This window comes from Podarcis erhardii, assembly GCF_964252035.2.
Source record: "Podarcis erhardii genome assembly, chromosome: 14".
Classification (NCBI taxonomy): domain Eukaryota; kingdom Metazoa; phylum Chordata; class Lepidosauria; order Squamata; family Lacertidae; genus Podarcis; species Podarcis erhardii.
Genome location: NC_138503.1, coordinates 36004873 through 36019754, shown reverse-complemented (window position 1 = coordinate 36019754; position 14882 = coordinate 36004873). Strand labels below are relative to the sequence as shown.

Here is a 14882-nt window from a genome sequence, read left to right as displayed (position 1 = left end):
GCAGCGAGGGAACCGCCAGAAGGCCCTCGGTGCTGGACCTCAGTGTCCGGGCAGAACGATGGCGGTGGAGACGCTCCTTCAGGTAGGTCCAGTCGCGGCAGACTCTGGGGTTGTGGCGCTCATCTCGCTTTATTGGCCAAGGGAGCCGGCGTACAGCTTCCGGGTCATGTGGCCAGCATGACTAAGCCGTTTCCGGCGAAGCATAGCAGCGCATAGAAACGCCATTTACCTTCCCGCCGGAGCGGTACCTATTTATCTACTTACACTTTGACATGCTTTCAAACTGCTAGGTTGGCAGGAGCAGGGACTGAGCAACGGGAGCTCACCCCGTCGCCGGGATTCGAACCGCCGACCTTCTGACTGGCAAGTCCTAGGCTTTGTGGTTTAACCCACAGCGCCACCCGCATCCCTATCAGCAGCAATAGGTAAGGCTAATTTTCCTGATACTTTGGCCTATGCTATGATCTCACTTGCACACAAAAAACCCAAGACACTGAGGTGGCTAAAGTGTTATTGGGCGGCAATGCTTCCAACTGCATATGGGGAATTTACATGATTGTTCCTGTGTGTGTGTGTGTGTGTGTGTGTTTGAGAGAGAGATGGATAGGTGGGTGGGTGGGTGGATGTTCAGTGAATATTTCCCATGTGGAAAGATATAGCCACAAGAACCACCCACTTACTTGCTGAAACGATGCTGCCCATGAACTGTTTTTCAACCCCTCATCTACTGTTTGTGTGATCTAAGGATCAAGCGACACATGCTTTTCAAAATACCATAAATAAATTACTTCCTCTCTAAGAAAAGGTAGTTGTGGAGACCTCTTATCAGCATTGGGATCACAACATGCAGCAAGAGTGCCCCCCCTCCTATCCCACCTCCTCCTGCTTTTTGCCCCCCAGGGGTGCTATATGCATCACCTTCAGGGGAATTAGCAAGGAGGGATATTTAAAGCAGGGAAATGGAGTGGAAACCAGCCCCCCTGTGCCAACATAGCCAAAGTTCAGAAGAGATGGGAGTTGGGGTATTTGTGTGCAGAGGTCCCCCACTTCTCCATGGGTTCCTCCCCTTGTTCTTTGATCCTGATGAGGCCCCCACTTGGACAGGCGTTTTTCCTAATGCAGAAAGACTGGTGCACATTAAACACTAAGCCTTTTTAAAAAGCAAACTTAACATAAAACTGCAGTTGGTCCTGATGAATTGCACTGATATGTAAAGAAGGAAAACAGCAGGTGCATATAAAATAACATGAAAATTGCCACTCATACTTCAGTTTCAAAACAGGCATTAGACACAGACACACACTCGTATTGGGGCTGAGGCAGAGAACCACACACCCATTTTCACTTTGCCAGTGACTGCATTTTTGACAGGGAAAAGTATTAAATGCTAAGAGCTGGCCCTCCCTTTACAAGTGGGAAGCAATGGATAGTATTGCCACCTGCAAATGGATGCTGTTTTCAGGCTACCCAAGCTTAGGCCACAGACAGCATTGATATACCTTGAAGGGATAAACCCAGGAAGCTACAAGGAACTTGGGTGAGATCCTGCCACAAACACTAGCTTGCGACCTGGAATGATGCTCAGAAGAGATGCTGGGTGGAAAGCCAGCTGCTATTTACCCCTTTTGGGTGAAACCTCAACAGATGTGTGCCTGGTAGAATAAATAAAAATGCAATGCATTGGAGCCTAGTCTCTCGAACACCCAATGTTCTTGAATACATTTGGGGTGTTTTTTAAACAAACATATCTTGGAGGGTTGCTTTTCTTTCTTTCTATCAAAATCTACTGGGCATCAAATATTTATCCAGTGTGGTGGCAGAGATGACAGAATATGAGTATTTTGGGGGTTTGGAGAACAATGAAGCTCCAAGGGTGAAAAAGCACTGTGCTTATTGCTGGCACATCAAAAGCAGCTGCAGTTCAGCGAGGGGCTTCTGGAATCTAAAGGAGGGAAGTTTGCAGTACTTTGCAAGATGCAATCTGGGAGTTAAACGCTTGTTTTTGCAGATCCATAAAAAGACCACCGGTAAATAATATGCTGGATCCTTTATCAGTCAATGAGCAATGCTCAGTGCCATTAGATAATCAGCAACCTATGGACCAAACCCTGGCCTACAAAATCACCGCTTTGCCCACAGTCCAGCCATGACCTCTTTAACCATCACCCTTAAGCCAGGCCTTTCCCCCACACTTAGGCATTTCTTCAAGTTCTAAAGCACCCTCTGGATGTTGTTGGATTTTAGCAACAACCCAGCACAGAAATTTACTAGGCAAAGCTTTTCCTTTGGCTATTTCCATGCCTCAAAAAGCCCATCATCTGCATGGAAGCCTAGCATTAAAAGGCCCAGGAGCAAGGCTGGCAGAGAGGGAGTGGCAACTTGAGGCTTAGCGCATCATAGCTCCAGAATATCTGCAGACGATTTTGCTGATAGGCAAAATGGCAGCACAATATGAGTCACCTAGTGATTGTTTAGGAGAGTCCAAAATGCCATCATCTGCTCTAACCACCGCAGACATCTTTCCCAGAGGAAGCAGATCCATGGGATCTCTGGGGATCTCTGCTTAGTTGAAAAGCATTCCCAGTATGCTTGCAGACAGTCTGTGTGTGTGCGTGCTGTGCTATAGGAAAACCCAAAGTGGACCCTGAATGTCATTCACACATTCTGAAACAGTGCAAGGCGGCACGTTTTGCACCAAAGAGGGAGGGCTCTAGAATTTTGTTTCAAAACCAGCTGTAAAAGTACAGGCTCGGTCCTGTCCTTCAACATGTTGTAAAACCGCATCTGAAAAGCATGGGCATGGAAGACTTAAGATATAACCATCAAATTTGGCTCCCTGCTTAAGGTTTTCCCAGCAGAAAGAGGAGCCTCAGGGCAGGGAGAAACAAAAGGCCTGTGGAGCAGAGAGGTTTCTCTTTGGGGCAAGCCAGAGATTTATATTGAGAGCAAAAATAAAGAGATTACCGAGAGGAAAACTCCAGTGAAACGAGGGTTTCCCCACTCGTTTGACCAAGGGGACTGAGGGGGGGGGGACCTACATGCTACACGGAATCTGGAGCTGCCACAGAAAATTGGCAGCCCCACAGCAAAGGCCCCCACCCCTCCCACTGTCATGATGCCATTGTGGTGTGCAGTTCTGCTACTCAACACTGTGGGGCAGGAATTGGGGGTGGGGTGGGGGACAACACAAACAGCAGCGGCATCAGGTGTGGTTGTGACCAGGGAGCACTTGACATCTCCTTGGTGAGAGCTGTAGTCCAAAACATCTGGAGGGCACCAGCTTGGTGAAGGCTGTGCTAAGTAAACATTTCCTGGATTGATCAGCTGCCTGGTAGATACAGGTGAGCCAGGCTCAGTCGACAGCTGTGTCTGATGCCAAGCACCAGCAGCCGGTTGTGGAAACACTGTGTTGCTTAAGGGAACCATGATACAGTGCGGTCTTCCCACGGCTATACAACCCAACTGTCAGTGATTTTCTAATACTGGGAAGGGCCTTAAAAGCATAGACTTGTGCCACCCAGCGAGGGATCCAGCAGCACCATTCTAGGCCGACAATTAAAACTGTGTTGATAGCTGCACACATGGCTCGGGGCCATCTTGAAGGAGCTCTTCCAGATCCATGGCTCTCTGTCCCCCTCTTCCCCCCCACTGCCCTGTGCCACTGCCCCACACTCTCCTTGTTACTCCCAGGGTCCAACGTACTGGCTGTCAAGGCTTCTGGATGAGAGTGCATTACATCCCGGATGAGACTGCAATACGTAATGCAGCATCGGGAGGAAACTACTGGGAGAGGGAAGGGCTGGGACTGGGGTGCTGGCAGTCACTGGGAAATAAATTGATGTACGTGTCAGATGAGGAAGTTGGCTAGCCTGCCTGGCGCTCCCATTAACACCACTTTAGGCTCTTCTGCGGCTGGCAGTTGGCAAGGGAGGCGATGACAAAGGGGAATGCTTTAAAAGCAGGTTTTGTTTTAAACTGTCCGGAGCAAAAGGGGCTAATGCTGTCCAGTCCTCTGAAGCTCGCTCCCTTCTACAGCAGGTGGGAGATGAGCAACGGACACTGTGGTATATTGGTCTTATTGCCGCTCCCCTACCCCAAGCTCTTAAAAAAAAAGTCAGGCAAAAAAGGGATCTACCTGGAAATCCCCAATACTGGTAAGTTTTATTTCCTTGGCGTTGATAGAACGGCGGTTCACAAAGCTCACCTGATATACGAGTGCCTATTTGCAAGCAATCCTATTGGGGTGGGGGGGAGAGGAGACAGCAGAATTAGCCCAGCTGCAGGTGGGAAGAGCTGGGATGGTTTTTGCAAGCACTGTAGCTGTGGACAGGGAATGAACGCCATCACTGTGGCAATAGTTGCTTCTCATCTCTACCTGTATCTTGGTACACATGAACCAGGTGTTTTTTTTGGGGGGGGACCTTTTGGCAACCCAGCTGTTGTTGTACAACATCTCCCATCAGCACTGCCTCTCGGACGTGCCAACTGAGACCATGGGCAATGCTGTTCACCAATAGCCGGAGGGCAAAAGGTTTCCAGCTCCTGACATTTAATGGTTCCCCTTGTGTGGAACTGGTCCTGCCTGCACAGCTCAGTCCGAAGAGAGGTATCTTTATTCTATGTGCAGTTTGAATCCCAAAATCATGCAGGGAGAAGGGTTGAGATGGAAACTTCCCCATGTGGAGATAGCACAGGGGAGGAACCCAACAACCAACACCCCTTGCCCATCATGTTAAGTGTGCAGGAAGAGTTGATTATTATATCTGCTGCTAAAAGATTCCTTTAAAAAAAAAATTATCTGAGCTGTTTACTAGGGATGCAGAAATATGCTCAGTTTACCATGTACATATTTACACAACTATTTTAAAACAAAGGGTAAGTTTTAAAAAGTAGGGCTTGAGAGAGGGAGCCCTGCCACTGCAAGAGCAAACCCTACTGGAAAGAGAGACCTCTTTATCTGTCCTGGCACCTTCATAACAAGGGAGTGTGACACACAAAAACTGTCCTGGTGACACTCTTCCTGATGGGATGAGGAATGGTGGGCCTGTTAAATGATGTGTGCCCTACTATTGACCCAAACACACTCTGGGACATACCGCCATTTCCCCATCCTCCAACACTAGCGCCACAGCTACCTCTTCCTTCCTAACCTGTTGGGGTCTAAAACAGAAACTGGGACTGCTGAGGAGGACAGCCAACCAGACACACTGAGGCAGAGAGTCAGGGGGCTTCCTAAACCGCCTTAGGGTCCCTCAGTAGGCTTTTTGGGGGGAGTATCTTCCTCACAGTGTGGCCCAGAGGAGTTACCTTGGCCTACCCTGGACAACTGGGGCCCTGGGGAGAGGGGGGCTTCCAGGCTGCCCATAGCAAGAGACCCAGTATAACCACTCAAAATGCAGGACACGGTGCAAAGATGAGAGAGTACCGGGAGGCACATTGTGCCTGAGGGCAGCATGCCAGAGATCAGACTTAAGACTCCATCTTTTAAGCTACCACCTGCAGCCTTGGTGGCCTTCTTTTGCTGCCTCCTTCTTGTCAGTTACATCCCAACAGAGGCCTGTGTGTGAAGCTCCCTGATGCAAACGGTGCTCCAAGAAGAATTAAATGTCCCAGAAGCCCTTGAGCTCTCCCGGGATGGAAACAGTGTACTGAAAACCCATCGCTGCAGAAACAAGATGCTGGAGAAGAGGTTGGCTGGACGGTCCTCCTGCTGCTGGAGAGGAACCAGGGACGTAACGGCGCAGACAGCTTTCCTGAGGTGCCGCCTTGAGCGTCCCCCCACTGAAAGAAACATTTTTGTTTTTTTAAAAAGCCATTTAGCTGCAAGACAATCAGATGCGGTAAAAAGTTAAGGGGAGCCTTGAGATATGTCAAGCAGCAGAGTGGATTTCCTAAAGCTATAGCTGGAAGGAAAGCGGGGAGCGGGGGACAGTGTCAGCACTCCCTGAGTGTGGGAAATGTACTTTTTGGGGATGGGAGGAAATGGGTGGAATGAGAAGGTGAGTCCTGCCCATGCCAGCTGGATGACTCTAGGACTATTTCTGCTTTTGCTGGTGAAATGGTCGTCTTCCTCCGACACCACCTTGCCCCGCAGGGAGAGTCAGGGAGGAGGAGGGGGAATCCAGTCTTCGGCGGGGTGTGTGTGTGTGTGCTGTCTTCTTCCCCTGGCCTCCATTTCTTCCTGGGTGTGCAAATGAAGCTGGTGTTCTACCTTCGGGTGGAGAAATGGCAGAGGAGGAGGAGGAGAGAAGGGAAGGAGAAGGCCCCGCTTCTCCTCTTGTTTCACTTATTCTTCGCCATCACCTTGTAGAGTGTGACTCCCACAACAGCGGCGACCGTAGCTCCCAAAGCTACCCGGATCCAGAAAGAGGCGGCTCCCAGGTTGATGTCGTTCAAGTGCCTGCGAGGCAAAAAAGGGAAGCAGCATTTCAGCCCAAATGATAAATGCAAACAGGTGGATGGAAGGAGGAGGTGTATGGTCGTGACCGCCCCCCAAGTATGCTGGGAAGTGTAGTTTGTTAAGTGGGCTGGGCGTTGTTAGGAGACCCCTAGTCCCCAAAGAGAGCTACAACAATTCCCAGGGTTCCCTAGGAAGAGGGACTATTAAACCACTCTCAGGACCCATAACAAACTACACTTCCCAGCATTCTTTAGGGTAAGCCATGACTGTTTAAAGTGGCATCATAATGCTTTAAAGGCACAGTGTGGCCTGAACCATTTCTCTTTATGAAGGCAGAATGTTAGGTTGTTGGGGTTGTTTTTTTAAAAAAGCATGGAGTCTCGCAAACAAAATACTAATGGGTCCTTTCCCCCAGTCACTCGTTATTTACACGCCGGGTAGGCTGGGCCAGAGGCATTACGCTAACACTTTGACCTAGCAGGGGTATAAATAGCGTGGCAAGTTCTAAATAATTTGTAGCAGAAAAGAGCTATAGTTGTGCCTTTCTAGGTCATGCTGCTGTGGCACCTGTTCCCATTAATGGAGACCCACATGAAAGGGGGAGGGAATCTAACTTGAAAAAGCAGTGATCTATCTCTGCCTCTGGCACGAATTTTATGCGTTTTCCTAGGGAGGGGAAGGGGGTTAGGCAGGAAGGGTTGTTTACGCTGCTAGTCCTACGGAATACTGTCTGAAAGCCTGAAAGCAACAGACCATTTAGCAAGCCTAATTTGTTGCTGAGGAGAAAGCAGCCCCTTCCATGTAGGAATGGTGTAGGGAAGCACCACTTAGCAAAGACAAGTGCCATGCAGCCTTGCCTTACCAATCCTGACCCTCACCTCTCACCTATCTCAAAACAAAATAAAAAAATTCCTTCCAGTAGTACCTTAAAGACCAACTAAGTTAGTTCTTGGTATGAGCTTTCGTGTGCATGCACACTTCTTCAGATACACTGAAACAGAAGTCACCAGACCCTTCTATATAGTGGGGAGGGGTATTACTCAGAAGGGTGGGGGGATTGGGTGATTGGCAGATAGCTGTGATGAGCCTGTTGACGACTCTTAACGACTGCAATAGGTCTTACAGGAAAAAGCAAGGGGTGAGAAGGTGAAAAATGGCTTTGTCATGTATAATGAGATAAGAATCCAATGTCTTTGTTCAGACCAGGTCTCTCCATGGTTTTAAGTTTGGTGATAAGTTGCAATTCAGCAGCTCTCACCTATCTGCAAGCGCAGCAACCAACACACCTCAAACTTAATGGCTGTCACGTTTCAGCATAAAGTGTCAGGAATGAATACAGGCATTCAGACTTTGTCTGGAGGCGTAAAATTGGTGCAGGACCGGGGAAAGCCATGAGATATTTATCCAAGGTTTGGGGAAAGGTAAAATGGTCAGAAGGATGAGCTATACACAAAGCAGACTGAAAGGAAGCTGAAGCAAAGGGGTAAATGAGGCAGGGTTAATAATATTGGGAGAGGAGAAGCAAGGGCTTAAGGGAAAAATGGGAGGGGGGAAGCACTCAGCTACAGCTCCCATCCTGACAGCTATATTTCCAGCATCCAAATGTGATCTATACTGAACAAAGACGTGCTGGTTGGTAAAAGGAAAGCTTTTTAAATATATATTAAAAGGTCCTTGTAAACAAAAGGATATCATCAGTCACCCAGAGCATTTTGTTCCTAACTTCCCTTCAACATAACATTAATTTTATTGCATTGCCTCCCTTTTCTTCTTCACAGGCATATTAGGAAGATTTAAGAATTGTGGCATAAATAAATAAAGCTCTTAATGCAGGGCCCGAGACTGGCTCAATCTTCCCTGCCCTTTTTGGTTTAACTGGCTATAAATAATGGATTTATCATACTCCTTGGGGAGAAGCTTACATCTAATACCGGCGGGCAAAAAGCAGCGCGTTCCCTCGCAAGCTCCTGGCTTGTTAAAATAACTGACTAGGCCCAAAGCCGCCATCGCAGCGTTGCTCCCAGAAGATGCCGGCTGCAGGGTAAGAACAACAGTGCTGTTCGCCAGGGCCAAATAACGTTCACAATGCTAGGACGGCAAGCTTTTGAGTCACACAGAAATCCTCTTCAGGGTGTGCATTGAAAAACAGGGTTAGGGAAACTCTTTCAGCCCGAGGGCCACATTCCATTCTGGGTAGCCCCAAGGGCCGCATAAATTCACCCAACCAAAGCCCAGCTGCCCACTGAGGAGGACTATAACTAGAAGGAGAATGTTACTAACGGGAAGGTGGCAGCTGTGGCCAGTTTGGTGAAGGCGGCGAGGCTGGGTGGGCCCTGCCCACTGCAGGTGAAGTAAAATGGGGGCGGCAGGCGGTGCTTGTAGCAGAACTCAGCCGGCGAGAGGCCATGTTGTGGCGACGTCTCTGGCAGGTCTGCCTTGGAGGCCACGAAGAGGCAAGGGATCTGCCCGTCCATGTAGTGCTGCTGCAGAGGAGACAGTTAACAAATGAATATCAAGAAAGGCTTTTCTGCTAGATCAGACCAGTGGATCTGGTCCTTTGCTCTGATCTCACCAGATGCCTCAATGGCAAGCCTGCAAGCAGGTCTCAAGCGACACCACACAACAACTCAATTATAAGGGGAATAAAATCGCTTTGCTGCTGCCAAGAAATCCTTGCTGATCAACTGCAATTATCCAGAGATCTACCAGCAGATCCCAATCTACTTCTTGTTCACCCCTGCTTGTAGACTTGTCTCCTACCAGTAAACCTACCTGGATGTTCTTGAAAGCACTGGCCAAGCAAAGTGTGCTCCTTTTTTTAAAAAAAAAAAATATATTTATTAAATTTTCCAGAATAAAAAGGAAAGATAGAAAGAAGAGAAAAATATGGTTTACACTTAAAATCATTAACATCTTTCCCGGACTCCCCCCCCCTCCCCCTGTTGTATTCCATTTCCCTTAAATTAATTCCACAAGTTCTTACCCCAAATTTTAGAGCCTTATTGTAATTTTAAATAACCCATTTATTCCAAATTGATTTATCTTATTTATCTTATTTAACCATTTCTCCTTATATTTTATATACTTCCCTAAGGTCGACCCCAGTTCCCTTCCACGAATTCCCCTATTTTCAAACCAACAAGAAAAAAAGAAAGAAAGAAAAAATATGTAATTTTACAGCCTTTGGGTTCCAAATCCCCCCCCCCCATTCCCCAGTTCCGATCCCCAGAGTTCATCCATCGTCTACTGCCAGCCTGGTGAATCCACGCCCATGTCTCAGTTCCACTTTGCCGTCTTTTGATAGCTTTTAATTTCAGAAAGTCCAATCTCGGAGAAACTCTCAGAAAAGATCATTCTTCTTCCATCCAGACCTCTATGTTTAAGAGTATAACTCAAATTCTGTTTCTTGATCCTTTTAAAGTCTGGATGTCCCAAATGCTCCAACTTCAAGTTTAGTCCAGCTCTTATTCTTCAGATTTCTTTTTCCTGTTCTGCTGCAAAAACCTTCTAATTCAGAAACTTATTCAGAAACTTCTTGTTCTCCACAGAGGCTTTTGTTATTCAGGAACATAAACTTACGTCAAGTCCCTTCCTTTCTTCAATAGATAAATCCATTGTCTCCTTTAGTATAGAGACCTCTGTAGACAAAATAATGCTTCGTTTTTGCAGCTTTCCCAAGAGATAACAAATCCTGCTCAAATTCATAGTATTTTTCCACTTGCTGCTACTGTTGCAATGTCCCAGCCTCCCTCTAGAGGGAATATGGTAACTTAATTTCTTTCCAGATCAGACCCAAAAGTCAAATAACTTGTTGCCTTTATTTCCAATAATTTATGTCCAAATTGTAACAAATCTAATCAGCAAAGCCATCGTAACAAAGTTCTCTCTTTATTTTCCTGCTTTGACAGCTTTGACAGCTGTCAAAGTTTCTGTGTCCCTTCGCCAGTCTCTCATAGCGGATCGTTCCCGGGGGGTTGCACTTTAATTCCCACAAATCAATCTTCTCCTCCAGCGCAATTATTGTAATTTCCCTTTGTGAAGTTTATTTTTTTTTCCAAATAAGCAAGTTCATCTCTCGATCTTAGTTGTCAAATCCTTGCGTTAAGCCATCTACAACAGGGGGGGGGGGGTGGTGGACTTCTTTTCTTTTTTGCACACACCCCCCCCCCCCGCTCGCTCCAAATTCATAGATCAGATTTCCTTTTGAGTCCAATAAATTTACTCACGGGTTGTTCTTTTCAATCCAAATCCGAAATTTCCAAAGAAGTCGTTGCTCTCCGCCAAATGGCATGCGGCTTCGCTAGGCAGGGGAAGCAGTGGACTCATAGCACCCCCCCCGTCACCCGCTCCGCAGCCTTTAAAAAGGCTCCTTCGCGGGTCGGGGGGGCGCAAACGGTGCCCGCCGAGTCACCAAGTCCATGGGCATCTCCGCCCATGGTTTTTGAGGGTCCCCGCGTCGCCGGCGCGGCAGGACCCGACCCCTACCCAGCAGACTCCCTCCGGAGCTCAGAGGGAGTCCGCCATTCGGCGATGGCGCCGACCCGGAAGTCAAGCAAAGTGTGCTCCTAACCCCGCTTCCCTGGGAGTAAGCTCCACTGAATTCAATAGGACTTCCTTTCTGAGGAGACACAGTTAGGATTTGCACTGCTAGCCGTCAGTCTGAACAGCTGCTCCTCATCCAAGGGGGGAGCAGGGACAAGGGAAGGAGTACCTTATAAATGCTGGCACAATAGTTGAAAGACTTGTGGTCTGTCACATCGTACAATAAGCAGGCAACGTCGCAAGCTGCATCAGACGCCTTCGCAAACTCTGTCTCCACATTAATCTCGTGCAGCTGGCAAGAAATACAGGGAGGAAAGTATATCTGAAGCATTTCAGGACAGTCTTTCTTTTAACTTAAAAAATATCTCTCATGTCACTTCTTCTGAACAAGGAATGGCATTGTTCATTCTTCTTACCAAAACAAACACACAGACTTCAGGTAACAGATGCACAGGCAACTTGTACACTTAATGATGAATAGGCAATGTTCTTCCAGCTTCTGCTGCCCCTATCATTTCCCCCCTACTTCTCTCTCCCCCCCCCCCACTAGAATGTAGACTGGAAGCTCCTTGGGGCAGGGACCTGTTTTCTATGTCACTTGTTAAAATGCCATATACATTAATGACAATAAATAATTATAATAGCTATGAATATGGTAAAGTATATATTTTTTTAAAAAATAGTTAACAGGAGCCAAGGGCAAAGTATTTTATTTACTGCACTCAAAACCTGCTTCTGCATGGATGAGAGTCTACCAGAAGTCCCTGGTTCCTGGTCAGATCTGTGCCTGCCACATTAGCTGCTCCCAGACAACTCACTGTGCCCTCTGAAGAGCTACTCTGGGTATCAAAATTGACATGCCCCCCCCCCCCCGCCCACATTTAAGAGAAAACATTGGAAGTAATACCATCAAACTGTTTTGGGACCCCCCCCTTTCTTTCAAAAGTGGTGTACTATATATAGACCTCCTTGGAAACAGTAATTCAAGAAACGGCTATCAACAGCCCTCTCTGGTCCAGATGGGCAAACCCACTTTGCAGCCAATGACTAACTGTATCACAGAGCTAGGGGTAGGCAACCTTTTTGGCGCCACAGGCCACATCATTATCAGCATAAGGCCCTACGGGCCAAATATGAGAGGTAAGTGGAACATACTGGCTTAAGCAGCCACACCACGCAGGATTTAACACCCCACTCTCCCCTTAGTTGATGGGCAGGAGATTAAATGTTGCTGCACTGGCTGCAGGGAACTGGTGTGAACAACCACTGCAGTTGAACCTCACACCCACCCCACCCATCAGCTGATGTCACTGACCCAGGTGGGCATGGTTTTGAGAAAATGGGCCAAATTGGAACATCTAGCTGGCCAAGACTGGCCCATGGATCAGACATTCCCCAAGTGTCACAGAGAGAGAATCGCCACAGAAGTGATGTTTGTGTGTATGGATATGTGAATGATGATGTACCTAAGTCTCTTAGGTTAAAGGCGGGGAAAAGAAGCGGTGACATTTTTATGTCAATTGACTAAAAATTTACTTCCGTATTTAGGACTTAAGATCACTGTAACTGAGCAAACTTACTATCAGATGCTTTTCCTGCCCATTGACTTGCACTGTGTTAATTGAATAGAAGGACTCCTTCCCCTCGGATTCCCTTTGGGCCTGGAAAAGGAAGGAGGAGCAGGGATTATTTTTATTTTATTTATTACCCAGAGGTTCATCACTCAGGAAATAACAGGCAGCAGAGGACAAGAAGAGAGACTTTTAGACTCACAGCCAAGTTCTTCCCAAGGAAGGCTTGCAGGAATGCAGACTTGCCAGCACCTCGGGATCCAATCACTTTGCACAGGAAGACATTCCGATGTGTCTGGCCCTTCTCCAAGTCAATCCTTTTCTCCCGTGTAACTGGAGCAGAAGAAAAGAGGGGCTGGGTAAAATGATGAAGCCTTTCTTTCTTTCCTGCTGCTGGGGACACAGCCTCCAAGCAAGTGTTGTCTTTGCTGGACAGGAGGCAGCTATGATTTTATGGGTGCAATGCTACTGCAATGCGCTCTACGTGGGGGTACCTTTGAAGGTGATCTGGAAACTACAACTAATCCAGAATGCGGCAGCGAGACTGGTGACTGGGGGCGGCCACTGGGACCATATAACACCGGTCTTGAAAGACCTACATTGGCTCCCAGTACGTTTCCGAGCACAATTCAAAGTGTTGGTGTTGACCTTTAAAGCCCTAAATGGCCTCGGCCCAGTATACCTGAAGGAGCATCTCCACCCCCATTGTTCAGCCTGGACACTGAAGTCCAGCGCCGAGGGCCTTCTGGCAGTTCCCTCGCTGCGAAAAGCCAAGTTACAGGGAACCAGGCAGAGGGCCTTCTTGGTAGTGGCGCCCGCCCTGTGGAACGCCCTCCCATCAGATGTCAAAGAGATAAACAACTACCTGACATTCAGAAGACATCTGAAGGCAGCCCTGTTCAGGGAAGTTTTTAATGTGTGACATTTTAGTGTATTTTTGGTCTTTGTTGGAAGCCGCCCAGAGTGGCTGGGGAGACCCAGCCAGATGGGCGGGGTACAAATAATAAATTATTATTATTATTATTATTATTATTATTATTGGTGTCCATTGATCACTGGGAGCTGATGCCCATTGGGACTGGTGGGACGGAAGGCGGGGGGGGGGGACAATGGTAGGCAGATCCAGAGCCAATCGCAGGGGGAGTCAACTAATTCTGGTTTTGCTCCCCCCTCCTCCCTGCCGAGTTCTACAAAGGCAACATTGAAATGCAGCCACCTCCACCGTCCTTCATAACCATTGGAGGGGACAGAAAACCCACAATGCTCAGGCTCATTCTCCATTCAACATGGAAGCAGGTGCTCGATAGCTCGATAGCTCTCGACAGCAGAGGGCAGCAAGCAGAAAGGGCAATAGCTGTGCCAGGACAGAGGAGTCCCCTCTCCTCCTGATTCCAAGGGGCTTTGAAGCAGGAGTGGGGCCCACCTGTGATGGCGTGGATCTGAGAGTCCTGCTCAGAGAAGATGGGGTAGCCAAGGTAAGCCAGGTGCTCCAGGCAGTGATGGACATCCAGGTAGGCAACCAGCCTAGGGGAAATCCAAACAGAGAGAAGGTTGCCCGTTACTGGGATCGCTGGGAGGGCCCGCTGCGTGTGAAGCGGACAGGGTGATTGAGGGAGGAGGCAGAGAAGGGCTGCGCTTACGTCCACTGGCAGAGGAATCCATGCAGGGAAAGCAGGCCTTTATCAGTGGTGCATACCGTGTGGTAGAGCTCAGGCCCCCAGGGCATGTAGGGGAATACACTAAAGAAGCTGTGCAGCTCGGCGGGAGTGAGGGCTCCATCACCGTCCTAGAGACACGGAAGGGAAGAAAGAAATGGGCACCTGAGTAGCAGCTCTCCATCGAATGGAAGTCTACCTATTGTGACACAGGGTGGGACCATGCGTGGTTAGCAAGATTCAAACAGGCGGTCTCTGAAATGTCCGTGTTAAATATTCACATTGGTTTTAAATTGCAGGTTTTTTTAATTACTCCTTCAATTTCTAATATTGCATTGCGATCTGAATTCTACGGAATGCAAATTGTGATACAATGAAGTACAATATGTAAGAGATAAGAGAGTTGTAACAGCTGTAAGCAGTAAGAGCTGTTCAGCAGTGAAATGGACTACAGGCAGCAACCATTTTAGACACGTCAGATTGGTCACTGCCTGTACTTCAGAAGGGGATGGACTCTCCTTCACTGGAGGTTTTTAAACAGAGGTTGGATGGCCATTTGTCAGGGATTCTTTAGCTGTGATTCCTGCATTGCAGGGGGTTGGACTAGATGACCCTTGGGGTCCCTTCCAACTCTACAGTTCTACGATTTTATGAAAATAAGCAATACAGAAACACAATCAATACAGCATCTAGCATAGCACAATACGATCGCTA

At 47.9% G+C, this 14882-nt stretch overlaps 1 protein-coding gene across 1 annotated transcript in view; it reads right to left on the bottom strand.

The window, feature by feature from the left end:
• Positions 1–4132: 4132 nt before the first annotated feature.
• The window catches only part of RHOT2 (ras homolog family member T2), a 36395-nt gene continuing 25645 nt past the window's right edge, over positions 4133–14882 (bottom strand). The window contains exons 13-19 of the mRNA XM_081839757.1: positions 14154–14299; positions 13937–14037; positions 12716–12846; positions 12523–12603; positions 11112–11234; positions 8681–8883; positions 4133–6400 (exon numbers count right to left, since the gene is read on the bottom strand). Coding sequence (XP_081695883.1) covers positions 6283–6400; positions 8681–8883; positions 11112–11234; positions 12523–12603; positions 12716–12846; positions 13937–14037; positions 14154–14299 — 903 coding nt within the window. The 3' untranslated portion in view covers positions 4133–6282. The remainder of the gene's footprint in view (positions 6401–8680; positions 8884–11111; positions 11235–12522; positions 12604–12715; positions 12847–13936; positions 14038–14153; positions 14300–14882) is intronic.